Raw genomic sequence first — 14573 nt, 5'->3', positions numbered from 1 at the left:
TACGCAATTCTATCATATAAAGTGGAAGAAGGATTGCTTAGGGACTAAATTCCGTGGGCACCATCGTGGATGTATCTGTCTTATCCAATCCGTCCATCCGCTTTTCCATTTCATTTTAGTGAATGAGACCAAAATTGAAGGATATCCAAGCTCAAGTGGACCACACCACATGAAACAGTGGGGATAATGACATCCACTGTTGAAACCTTTCCCAAGGCCTACAATGATTTTTATTGTCATCCAACATATTCATAGGGTCACACAGACATGGATGAAAGGAAAGCACAAATATCAACTTGATCGAAAATTTCTGTGGCCCCCAAGAAGTTTTCAACGGTAGGCATTCAATTCACACTATTTCCTGTGGTAAATTCCTGCTGATGCACGGCTAGGATCATCCCTCATATAGCATAACAGAATGTCTGGTTGCGTGTAGTTGTGTAATTAAGTTATTAAAGCCTCATATAACTTTGATACTCCGGCAAAGTGTGAAGGATGATACACTTGCATTTAGAATTACTTAGAAATTGCACACGTGGCATATAAGTAGTCAAATTAAATCATCCAAATTATGGAGCCTATTGTAGATATATCGTGAATCCAAAATTAACCTATTGCAGACTGGTGGAAATTTAATGGACGGTTAAGATGAGAAGAACCAATGGTTCTATTTTCATAAACAAGCATCCACAAAGTAGAGGCTATGGTTGTCCAATCAAGAGTTTGACTTGGCTACATAGGGTATAGTTTTTATGCGGCCGAGTATCATCTAATTCATTTTTAAAATTTAATTTCTAAGCTTTGCTAAGCCCAGGCGTATGGGCAATAAAGGTTTTGTACATGTCACACATGTGCAAGCATGGCACCATATGTCCAAGGTCCAATCCATCTATCGAAACGACACCACTACATCGACCCAAGGGGATTGCGTACCGAGTAACTCTGTGGGGCCCACTGTCGATTATGTGTCTTATCGACAGCCGTCCAGCCATTTTTTTCAAATAATTTTAGGACACCCAAAACTCAACTATATCCAAAGCTCAAGTAAACCACATCATAGGAAACAGTGGAGATAATGGTGAAGTTCACCGTTGAAACCTTCCAGTGAGATGTATTTGTCATCCAACCTCTTTATAAAGTCACACAGACATAAATGAAGAGAAAACATAAAATATCCGCTTGATCCAAAACTTTTGTAACCCTCGAGAAGTCTCTAACGATTGACATTTAATTCCCTCTATTTCCTATGGTATGGTCCACTTGAGATTTCGAAATAGTTCAATTCTAAGCTCATGCCTTTCGCATTTAATTTCCTCTGTTTCCTATGGTGTGGTCCACTTGTACTTTTAATATGGTTCGATTCTAAGCTAATGCCTTAAAATGACTTGGTAAAATGTTTGGTCAGCATAGATAAGATACATACATCATGGTGGGCCACACAAAGTTTACTCAGTATGCAATCCACTAACTACATGGATGCCCTAACTCAAGAATTAGGTTAGCTTAACCTGATGGATGGATTAGATGTTGATGTAAATGCTTGGTAATTTAGATTGGATAAGTTCTCTTTATTGGTTGTTCCTGTTTGCTTTATGTTGAAGTGATGCTTTACATTGAAATGAAACCACAGGCTCAATGCTCCCGATCGATCTCTCGTGTTTTCATTTGATAGATTTGAAAGAGTGTTGAAATTCATAGCTTGATGTTGAAATACATGACCCAAAAGTGAAGATAGCTTGTCAAGTACATAGATTTAGAATCTTGTGTTGAAAAAAAGTGCTCAAATGATTAGGGCATGTTTGGAACGATTCATTGCATTACATTGTATGGTATTAACACAATAATTACTCCTTTATATATATCATGGTATTTTGTATTGGGCGCCGGAACAATTTCAAATCAAATCTAACAAGCAATGAAGAATGAAAAATCCAAGCAAACACTTCATGAAGGAGATTTTACGTGAAAAATACTTGCGGGAAAAAACCATGGCACAAAGCATTGATCAATCCACTATAATTAAAAGAAAGTTATAAGAGATGGAATAACTTACAATAGAAATTCTATCTTTATTCTCATAACCCTTAAGCAATCATGCTAACCCTAATCGTAATTAGGAGGGTATTTATACACTCCATACACAATTAGAAACAAAACGTCCGCACTTACTCAGACTTTTGCACTTCGTCGGTTGGATTGAACCGAACGAACTCATGCATATCCGGTCAAATCAAAAATGTGTAAAAGTGGACAGCCCGCAACTAGACAATTCACCACTAATTCAGTCGAACTGATAGGACCTAGTCCAACCGAATTAGGTCTTCTCAGCACTAGGATTTAAGGCACTCGATCAACATTTTGACTATCAAATCTACGGTTTAGGATTGAATTTTTCATGTGGAAAAACTATATCATGTGAAACTAGTGTTTGTTGGATTCTGGAATAGTAATCAACAACCAGATTTCACATGTGATGCTTGTCACTTATGTTCATATGCAACTCGAGTGTCATGCATAAAGGGCACATGTGGATGGACGGCATGGATACATATCCACATCAACATGAGCCCCATATGTAGTGGATTTTGAAAGCCATCATAAATCATGCCGTATCTCTTGCTGGACTGGAAGGTCAAATGCCCATAGTAATTCAATCCCGTCCACCGATTCCAAACACAGGATGGATTTTATTTCTCACAAAATGCAATTCAATATGTTGAAATTCTGCCTACCAAACAGGCCCAATGTTTTCATTTCCTCATCTTGCCATTAGCCCATCTCATGATACTCATTAACCTTTACACATGATACTATACTTACTAGTTTGGCCCATCGAAATTGTTGGTCTCAAAGTGGATGGATCATTGTCCAAAGAGAAAAAAAAGGTTAATCAACCATACCAATGGCATTGTTGATGTTTGATTTTGGCTTCAATATTCTATTTCTATGTACATAGTTGAAATTGAGAAATTCAGCTTAGTTGGTTAGGTTTCATATTATCTTCTTTTTTATTTTTTCAAAATGGGTCTTTTGTTGGTTTGCTTGGGCAGTTCAGTGGCTGTTCTTTATTGCCTTTTGACAACAATCTTTTAAGTATGATTTATTTCTGAATTGGGGCCGCCCATCATAGTCCTTGAGTTGCACATTGACAGATGTATATATGGTATGCCAATGCAATATAAGAGGTTTGAGTTTTCCAAACCAAGCTCAACCTAACCTCAGGTGAACCCAACTCGACCTAACCTAAAGTTTGGGTTGGGCTAGTCAGGTTCAGGTTAGCATATGCCAAGGGATTATACAGTTTCAAACTAGATGAATATTTTAAGGGTCTTTTGGATGCTTGTAAATGGTTTAAGTGGTAAATGATTTATAGGTGTAACGTTTACAGCCTGTCCTGTTTAACTATAAGCTGTAAATGATTTTTTGTGTTTTAATAGCCTGTAAATTGTTCAAGTCCTGCAAATGTTGAGCCAATATTTTCTTTTACAAGAAAGCTTGTAAATGAAATTACAACTTTTTCGTTGTAAATCAAATGAGGCAGAAAGTTGTAAATGATTTACAGCCTGTGAATCATTTACGGATATTTTCAGCATCCAAACACGGACTTTAAATCATTTACCTGTAAATTGTTTACGGTTAACTCCATTTACAGACATCTAAATGACCCCTTATAGCATTGGCTCTTGCTTGAGCATTTGAAGATGGCTAAAGCACTGTTTGGATAGACACAGATTCTTAACTAAAATAGGACAATTGGTTTGGTTTGTCTAAGACCCTGTGTGGACACTTGCATTTGCTCTTGTTACTTTTCTTTTTCTTTTATGCCATAAATGCACCATCAGTCAATCTTGCTTGTTTTCCAGGGTGGATTTCTTTATCAAATTAACGTATTTTGCGAACATGGACGGGTGAGAAACATCCCAAATTCACTTCTTCTTCTTTTTTTTTCGGACAGATCATGCTTAGAAAAACTCCATTTCAAACTCTATTTTTGACAAAGAAACTTATATGATTGACTAAGCCTTTAAAACTCCATATATTTATGGAAGATGGGCAAAGATTTGTTTTTTTTTGTTTTTTTGAAACTGAATTAAACACTTAAAAGATAAATAGGAAAAAGAAAAAGAAAAAAAAAGATCATTTTATTCCAAAAAAAAAAAAACTTTTTAAGAAAATTTAGAAATAGATTAGTGGTCACCACCCATTGATCGAACCAAGTCGAAGGTGAAACTTTTTAGTAGACTGTTAAAGTCCCATGATATACATTGATATGCTATCCTCCAATGGCTTGAGCTTTTAAGAAAGTGATTGTTTGAACCATGCAATCACATATATACTTGCAGCTGGTGAATATTTTAATTGAACCTTATTTATATATGGATAAATTCTAACATTATTTTAGGTCTTTTTTTTTTTTAAAAAAAAATTAAAATTTTAAATATATTTTTTTTTAACACACCCTCACACACACACACACACACCACATGGGTACCTGAATCCATGACCTCACTACCCACAAGGTCTATTACCGAGCCATAAGCAGGGACTTATGACCTCGGTATTAAAACCTTATTTTAAGTCTAATATATACTAAACCTTGACTTTTCATCTCTGAATTTTTGGTGTTTCCAAACCCTTGACTGAAATCTATTATTGTCTTTTTAGTGATTCAAATGGAATTGAACATAATTAAACATGAACATTTCCTTTACATGGCAGGTGGATTACCTTTGGTGCAACTCACATAAAACATGAGATTTTACATAAAAAAACTCTCGTGGAAAAAAAAAACCATGACACAAAGCGACAACGTATCCATTATGATACACAATATCACAAGAGATGGGAGATCTCACCAATTCAAGAAACCCCAATTACCTTTTACAAAATTTTAGTTTTTCTTCCCCTTTGCTCCAAAACAGCTCTAAGACTTTTCCCATACCTTAAGCTCTGATTACAAATCCTTAAAAATGGTTAAAAATAAATTAGAAAACAAAACTCATAATTTTACAAAATTATATAAATTGGTCGATGAGAGCTTCGATTATATTGAGTGCCATCGACGACTCATCAATGGGATGAAGTCACCTTCAATTAAATTGATTTAGAACAAAAAACTATCCAATGAGCAAATGCTAAAAAATGAAAATTTCTCAAATAAATTTAGTGAGCTGTCAATGACACCGACAAACTTGGTTACAAACAAATTTAATACATCTAATAACACTAAGCGCACAACATGCTGATGGGGATGCAGTTGCAAGCTTTAGCACGATGGGTGCTATGTGTAATCCTAGGCTGTCAGTGCACTAGTCCCATGCCAAGAAAATTCACATGGAGCCAACCTCTAGGCCGGCCCATTACAATCATTATTCAATCTAGACTTCTATGATACGGTTGCACATTTCGTCTGTATCATAGTAAAGTTGGGAAAGATCACACCATGATATTCCATAATGATAATGATTGTTGTAATGGCTAACGTGGTAAGGTGCTATTGCAACTGCAAGTGTCGGCTTTAAAGTACTTGATTGACACCCGCGCTTGCATTCCTTTTCAGTTGGAGCGCCCTCCGTTTTTTACATGCAGGATTTAGAACCTGAGTTTGCTACAGTGCACCCTATTAGATCAGTCCATATTAGGGACAGCGCACAACGGCCTGAAAAAAACCTCTTATGTACATATGGCCCTAACGAGAGTCCGTCAACCTCGTAACAGCCCCTATAGTGTTTTTTTTTTTTTTCAAACTGATTTGTCTTGTTATAGCCCATTACAAGGCTGCTACTTTCTTGCACCGTGCAATCGGTCCTAAAACCAATGTATTCACTTTAAATGACCCAAGTTATGATCTGTCCCTTCGTCCGGGTGGGACCCACCTGATGAATGGATTTGATGACGTATACACAACAAGGTGGACCTCACATCCCATCTGGAAGTTTCTACAGTGTGCGTCCCCCTCCCGGTAGTCCCCCACATTGTTAGCTTTGATGTGGCCCATCTGAGTTCATGGATCTGGCTGGATTTTGATATATAGCTATTCATCTAATTGACAGGTTAGATGGTAGTCACACATCAAGGTGGGCCCCACATACTCGCATGTGATCATTCCCCACTAGGCATTTGGGGTACAGTCTGTGGGACCTACCATGCATCGTACCCAGTACGCTAATGTGATACTGATATCATACTTTAATGTGTGACCCAAATCTTGTGGCCCACTCCCAACAACCACATTCACCCACACTCTCTCTAAAGGAGGACCACATGAATGTACCTAATTATCCGAGATTGAACTGATTATTATAAATAAATATTCAAAATCAACGGCTTAAAAGTTCCTTCAAAGGGTGGCCCACCGGGAAAAGCTTCCAATAGATGATGGTGATCCATTGATAGGAACGTAATGACAGAGGACGCGGTTTGGCTAGTGACCCAAACACCAACCAGCTAGCTGATGTTAAAGCTATGTGGGGCCCACCAGAATGTATCTGTTTTATCTACGCCGTCCATCCATGTTTACAGCTCATTTTATGGAATGAGCCAAAAAATGAGGTAGACCCAAATCTCGACTGTACCACACTAAAGGAAACAGTAGGTATTGAATGTTTACGGTTGAAAATCTTTTTGGGGCCTACAGAAGTTTTGGATCAGGCTGATATTTTTGTTTTCCCTTTATCCAGGTTCGTGTGACTTTACCAACCGGTTGGATGGAAAATAAACAATACAGTGGGCACTAGGAAATTTTTAATGATGGACATTCAGTCAACACTGTTTTCCTGTGGTGTGGTCCACCTGATGCTTGGATCTGCCTCATTTTTGGGATTAAGCACTAAAATGATCTGGAAAAAAGATGGACGGGATGGATAAAAACATACATCATGATGGCCCCCACAAACCGTGCCCAATGACAGACTTAGAAGGTTCTTGTTGCATACATATAGTCAGAAGAGAACTCATCACCTGCAGGCAATAGTACCGCAACTTGTGGTACCTTGCCATGTTTCCCACCAACATGCCACGTGTGGAGGACGTGATCTCCATGGTCTTTTCTTACCCTTTTCATGGTATTGATGCTCTATGCAAGTTGCAGGTTGGCGGGAAAGATGGATGGTACTATAAAATTCTCTACATGATGATGACATAAGAAGATGGTACGATGTACCATACATGAGCAATGCTCCACTACATCTGTGTGCATGTGAACTTATAACGCACCTCATCCAATGATTGATATGGACCGTCCATTGGGTAAGTGAAGGGTCATGTATGCCTAGATATAATTATTTACACAATCAATGACGTAATAGTATTATCAATATGGAGCATCATCATGTCAAAGTATTTTTTAGTGTGTTGAACATGGACCATCCATTTCCTTGCCATTGACTGAATGATGGTTAGGATTATTCAATCCAAAGTGATTTTTGAAAGGTATGGCCAATGAAAGGTGTGTACAACATGATGGAGGGTCTTTATCACAAATAGGAGATTTCTTGGGAATAATATATATGGACCATCCATTTATTATCATTTGATTGAGTGATTAAGATTATTATGTGACGGATGATTTTCTAATGTATGAAAAATCAACAGTAGACCCATGTCATGGATGGTCTAAAAATCAATATAGATCATCCATCTTCTTAGCACATAATTGGATGGTTGAGATCATGTGTTGAAAGTTACTTTTAAGATGGATAACCATTAATTGTATGGTTTATAATCCTATTTGATTTCACGGGACTTGTTTTATGTTTCTAAAATGTAAATTTAATTAGCCCAACAATAATAAATTTAAAAGGATTTTGCAAACATTCCCATCTTTGTAATTGTAGGCGTGTTAGTAATGTCCCAGTACCTTCTAAACACCACAAGGGGTGGCCTGTTGTCAACCTGAATCATTCACTCATACAATTAGATTAAGCCATGAAAATGAATAATTAAAATTGTCTTAAAAAAATAAAATAAGCCTAATCGCTATCTAGAAACATCTAGTAGATATGGATCTCACTTTATTTTTCTTAATATACTTAAACAATACTTTTAATATGAAGATCTTAACAGTACAATTTATAGCTTGTAAACAATGTATGGTTTTAATAAGTTGGCCCCTTTCAAAGAACTAGGATCATTCGAATCCGTGTGATTCTTGCACCATAGCTTACTCCTAGTTATATAAATGAATGAATGGTCACAACATGCATTTTAAAATGTTTGGAGACAGAACCATTTTTTTTATTTTTTTATTTTTAAATCATGAATTTGAAAAGCTAAACCCAAATAACCAATTGGCTAATTAATGAAATTACAATTCCATGAAACTACCAATTAACGAACTTTCAATTTCATAAGTTAGCTAATTTTATGCATCCAAACGGGCCTTAAGCTTGAGTAAGAAAGCGAGACACACAGTGATGCTGACGTGGTATAAAAATTAGGCTGACACGCTTATTGAATAGGCCATACCAGTACATTGAGTCACAGCATCGGCTATCAACTGATTCTTGACATTGTGTCCCATTCAATGGGTGGATTGGTCTGATTTTCAAATTTGGTAATTAGCATGATGTGTCCCACATTTTGGACGGATCTGATATACATGTTGATGTAAAAGAAATGGCTTTATATGAAAGTTCAAACGCAACCACTGATGGCTGATCAGTGCTAAGACAGCAGAGGGCAAAAAAGGACTAAAAAGGGTGGTCGGTGGATACCGGAGATCTCAACGACATCTACCCCCGCATAAGAGAGCCCTTGCTAGGTGCACACCCAGGAGTGCACCTAGGAAGTGGGTCCCACGTGCCAAGGTGGTAGAACGAAGCCGATCATCAGGTGGGACTCTCGGTTTTGACTATCTGGTGATGTAATGATCGGACCGTTCATCTTGTGGGCCGCACGTGTGCAGAAGAATTGACCGACGGTCCGTGTTTATCACGCTTTTGTGGCCCATTAAAAGAGGAGAGTAGCTTAGTTTTTGGTAAAGAGAATCTGATCAATGGGGTCCACCAGCCGAACGGTTTGGATTCTGTACTTTCGCACGTGCAGTGTAAAGTGCACTTGAAAAGTGTACTTGCGCGAGTGCACCTGGTATTCACACGGAGAGCTGATTTAAGCCGCAGATTACGCAAAGTCTCCTTTTAATGAGAACCGATGATCTACAGGCAATGGTGCCATAACTCGTGGTAACGTGCCATCTTTCCTGCCAATATGAAAAATCAGCACCGTTAAAAATATTTTCCTCACCATGAAGATTATCATTGCCGAAAATCAGGATGATTCGATCTCTTGGTGGGCCATACATGTGTATTGATTTATTCTGTCCGTTGTTTCAAAGTAATGGCCTATCGGATGGTAGGATCGGCCTCCTATTTATTTGAAGTGATCTTCATGGTGGGTCCCACCGTTTCCATGGTACTGATGTCCCACACAGGTGTGACGTTGGTGAGAAAGATGTCACGCTACCACAAGTTTCGGTACTTTGCCAGCAGGTGAAATTTCTGGTGTATCAGCGGCTATCATGATGGACCATGGCCCACAAAATTGGACACTTCCAACCGCCCATGAATGATGGGCCATGGCTCAGTAATGATGGGCACTACCCAAAAAGCAATCTATATCTCGCAAAGATACGCACGTGTCTGTCTGGAAACTCGTGTATAGCAAGGTTAGAACTGTTCGATTGCAGTGATTTTAGAGATATTCGCCATCAAGGTGTTGCCCACAATTTGAGACTCTGATTCGGTAGTGACCTATCGAGTACTAACGTAGGTGCTGGAAAAGCTCTGTGGACCCCACCATGATGTATGTGTTTTATCCACCACGTCCATCCATTCTGCCAGCTTATTTTAGAATATGATCCCAAAAATGAGGAAGATACAAATCTCTGGTGGACCACACTACAGGAAACAGTGGTGATTGAACGCCCACCGTTAAAAATTTCCTAGGGCCCACTATCTATATCCACGATTTGAATGGATATGGATAGCCGTACGTGATCATGAATATGAGGAAATGAATCATTGGTATTTTTAAAATAATGGTGAATTATTGCAGTAGTTTAGCTCTCTTTCAGTACATTGTTATAGAAGGAGACGTGTATCTGTACAGATAACGGGAATACTTTTTAAATACCCAGAATGCCCTTTAATTTCGTTTGAAGAATGAGTGGGCCCCAATCGTTCGACTAGAAAACACTTTACAAAGAGCCAATCAAATCTGGGCCCCACTTTGCTTTACCGTTGGATTGATAGTGATACGAGTCGTTAATATATTGTTTTAATTTTAATTTTTTACTATCATCTCTGGTGAGGCCGGTTGTTAGTACTACACGTGTAAGGCATCCATCTCCCCACCACCGCACGTGATCCAACACCACACCGTGTGGATCCCACCGTTCCCTTGCCAAAAAATCAAGTCCATCCTTTGGTCAGTTTGGTTATTTCATAAGCCGTCCATTCGTCATGTGTTGAGTGAGCCTTTTCGGTCAAGTATCTTTAAACTATGAGATCGACCTGATGGACGGCTTGGATCTCACACACATATGCCATGCTTGCACATTTGATAGCGTAGAAATGAGCTGCCATGTGCACGAATTAGCGATACTTTTTTAAAGGTTGAGAATAGGCAAACATCGTCTAAGTGAAGAAATTAATGAAATGGAATGATTGGAGCCGGAAACAAAACATGATTGTGTATGAATATTTGTGGTGCAAGTTCATATGTGGGGCCCAAATAAGCTAACTTATAATTACACCGACCGTTGGATAGATAGGGTCCACTGTGGATTGCGTGTGGGTTAAAAGTTACCCTGATTTGAGATCAAGACCATTCAGATCGAGGGGCTTGCAAGATGAACAGAAAGAGTTAAAATTTTCTACGGTCCATTTTACTGGTCTTATTGGATGGTTTTCATCATATGATGGTGGATGCCACATATCCAATGGTACACCGTCATCATATGCACGTTCAAGTGGGCCCCACATAGGATTTTCGCACTGGGATAAGGTTATCGTAACTGTTAAACCGGCCCAGAAACCGCGGAGAACATTTGTTGGTGGAGCCCACAGTTTTTACCGGGTTCTTTTGCCTCAGTCGGGATGCAGGAAGGAGATCATACGCCGCTCCACAGAGGCCGACACGCTGAGGTGGCCCTATGATTTGAACGGTCCATATTTTCGGAACCGTCTTCAGTAAGCCATGATGTCACATTGCGCTTCACTGATGATCATGACCTTCTATTTCTATAGTTAAATGTTTAAAATTAATCATTTTAAGGTTCTAATTTCATCTACACTAACAGAGATTTTATCCGTGCTCGATTTCCAATTTGGAGCAACCATGGTCACCTATTTAGCTCATTCGCAGAAGTAATTAAATATAAGGGCAAAAAAGTGCAGTGATTACACTAAATAATGTAAATGAAAAATAATTAAAAGATATATTGAATTTTATTGGGTTAGTATTAGATTATTTGATTTATGATATTCCTTTGTTATTCATAATTTTAACCACATTGCATCATTCGGATGCTTCTCACATTTTGACGATTATTTTAGTATTTTAAATTCTGCGCATGCTTTTCACATTTAGATAATTGTTACGGCGGTTTTAACCCTAAATAACTTTTTAGAGACTTTCTTGTCGCTTATTCTAATAAACGCTCTGAACTCCTTTTGTTTTTTTAGCTCGATTGTATTCTACTCAATTGCTTAGCTAAGCTCTTGAATGACTATCCGTTGCTTAATCAAGCTCTTAGATAATTGTCGGCCACTAAGTCAACTTTTTCAATAACTATGTTTACTCGGTCGTTACTCGACCTCTTAAATAAATATTGATTGCTTGACTGACCTTTTGAACGATTACAATCTCCTGATCCACCGTTTAATTTACTTTCGAATTTTTATCAACTGCTCACCTTTTCATTTTTATAGCCGGTGTCTTTTTCGATTGAGTTTCTACGAGAACAACGTAGAATACCGTGAGTTTCCAAAGATGCGTATGTATCATAGAATATACAGGACGGACAGCTCAGATCATCGGGCCATCTCAGCATATGGCCCCAATGAGGATAAACATGCTGCGATTCTGAGTCGCGACAGAAGCAAAAACGCAATCCGGACCACCTGCAACTTTACGTTACACCAACCTACTTGACGCTGAATATATCTCATCGTCATGCGCCAAAAACAAATGCATCTCACGTACTTACGTGTCACATTCATAGAGAATCCAGACCATTAAATAGATGAAAATATTTATTAGATACAATATTTTACTGTATATCTCATATTTTGAGATTACATGCCAGTTGAATGTCGACTATTGTGATAATTTCTTAACCGTCTAATTTTTTTAATGTGTATGGTCTACCTGAAAGATATAAAAAGTTCAGTTTTTGGGTTTATAATATACAATGTGAGTTCCATACATTGGATGTACCAGATATCTATTATATTTTACTAGTACGTACGTGTGTTGCATGCGTCTTTCGCGCTTGAAAATACATGCGCTAGAGTTAGAATTCCTTTCCAGCAATTAGAGTTCCCGGTTCAGCCTTCTGCGTGCGTATGTCACTACTCTCGACTCATCCATCGTAACATCCGCAACTTTGCTTTATTGAACACACCTCATCGTCAAGCGCCAAAGACAAATGCGTCTTACATGCTGACGTGTGGCATTTAGGAAAGATCCAGACCGTTCAATATGTGTAAAAAGCATCAAATATTTATAATCCATAATATTATGCTGCATAAATCATGTTATGATTTTAAGTACGATTTGAATGTGATATTTTTCAAACCGCCTATTTTTTGTAACTGATATATCCAACAAATGGTTTTTTGGGATTACAAGTATAGGATGTGAATTACATCAATTGGACGTTCCAGATATCTCATACATATTAAATATATGCACTTTTGATGCGTTCGTGTTTCGCGCTTGAAGTACAAGCGCTATAATTAGTATCCTCTGGAGCAATAAGAGTTCCCTGTTCAGTCTTCTACGTTCGTAACGGAAATAGATACCAACCGTCTATTATAGTGGCCCACCTTATGGATCGAGCATAAGGATAAGCCAAAATCTAACTGCTGATAAGGAGATCCCAACCGTTAAAACTATTGAATATCAAATTGATGTTATACAATTAATCCAACTACGGTGATTTAGTGAACACAAATGGACGTTCCAGATCGACGCAATTGTGTGCCAACGTGCAGGCAACTTTAACGGCCACCATTCCTTAACACGTATCAAACTCACATCATACCGTAGAATCCCATCTTGCGTCCCATAAAACCATGGCCCCCACAACGACAAATCCACCTCCCTCCTTCCGAAGAAGGCTCCAACAGAAAGCCCTAGAAAGCCCACCCAACGAACGGATAAACTATACTCGATCGAGAATACTTTTTCACGTGGGATGGATCCAAACCGTTCATCAGCCCGATCACACGGTCTAGATTCCACGTATAAAAAGCTGGGCTGATAAGATCCGTAAAAGGGACAAGCATGTTAAATATGGACCCTCGATCGGTTTCTTCCACCCGTCCTAATTTCCGGGAGAATGCATCCAAGCGGTGGAGCCGACCTGAAGAGCGGCTTGGATTTATCTGGGCCATGCCACGTGTCCAAGTCTACCACGTTGCCACCCCCACTCTAACACAAGTAACCTTGTCCTGTTACATTTTCCATCGTCCACGGCATACCCCACCCCTCAAATAAAAACAACGGCTCACATGACTCGAACCTCTCTCTCTCTCTCTCTCTCTCTAAAACCCCTTTAAAATCCCCACAAATGCTCTCTTTTCTCGTCCCATTTCAAAAGAGAAGAAAAAGAAAAGAAAAGAAAAATCCCAGATGGGTCTACCCGGCGATCTGAGCAACGTGCCTTCTGACTCGATCCCCATAATTCTCGTAGCTCTCGCCGCTCACTGCGTATGTTATCTCAAATCCCTCATCTTTTGCCTCTTCCAATCGATTGGCTTCTCCAGACTCCGCGGCTCGAGAGGGGATGTGGTCGTTGGCGGGGACAGGCTATTTGGCGCCGTGGGCTCAGGATTAGCCGGTCTGATCGTGCTGACGGAGCAGCTTAAAGTCACCCGCGTGTACACGTTTAGGAAAGGGGGAAGTGATGAGGGGGACGGTGATGCTGGGCCGTCTGATTGTGTGGTGTGCTTGTGTGGGCTGAGGGATGGGGACCAGGTGCGCAGGTTAGCATGCTGCCATGTTTTTCACAAGGTTTGCTTGGAAGGGTGGTTCGATCACCAGAACTTAAACTGCCCGCTCTGTCGTGCGCCGCTGGTGTCAGAGGAAGAGAGAGTGGTGGAGACGGAGCAGCGCGTGGGAGCGTAGCTTGTCACGTGGTTCTCACCGACTTGATGATGTCCATGCCATGCATGATGCATGATGATGATGAGATGGCATGTGATGTGGTTTTAGCTGTAACTTTGAAGCCATTATCTAAGCTCACTCTTTTTTTTTTTTGATCGATACGTCCTTTCCTTTTGCTTTCTGTAAATCAAAAGGTACGGAATGGGTGTATCTATCAAAAAAATGTGGGTGTGAAATGTCGA

General features: G+C 39.2%; 1 protein-coding gene across 1 annotated transcript; it reads left to right on the top strand.

The window, feature by feature from the left end:
* Window positions 1-13741: 13741 nt before the first annotated feature.
* Window positions 13742-14573, top strand: LOC131237806 (E3 ubiquitin-protein ligase RHA2A-like). The gene has a single exon (XM_058235804.1). It carries the CDS (start codon window positions 13858-13860, stop codon window positions 14350-14352), a length of 495 nt encoding a protein of 164 aa, XP_058091787.1. The 5' UTR covers window positions 13742-13857; the 3' UTR covers window positions 14353-14573.

The sequence above is a fragment of the Magnolia sinica genome, chromosome 2, assembly GCF_029962835.1.
Source record: "Magnolia sinica isolate HGM2019 chromosome 2, MsV1, whole genome shotgun sequence".
NCBI classification, from domain to species: domain Eukaryota; kingdom Viridiplantae; phylum Streptophyta; class Magnoliopsida; order Magnoliales; family Magnoliaceae; genus Magnolia; species Magnolia sinica.
Note: the sequence above shows the minus strand (reverse complement) of the source record. Positions and strands in the feature narration are given on the sequence as shown.

Excerpts from the sequence above, each read along its gene's own strand:
- LOC131237806 (XM_058235804.1), top strand. The coding sequence starts at position 13,858 with ATGGGTCTACCCGGCGATCTGAGCAACGTGCCTTCTGACTCGATCCCC.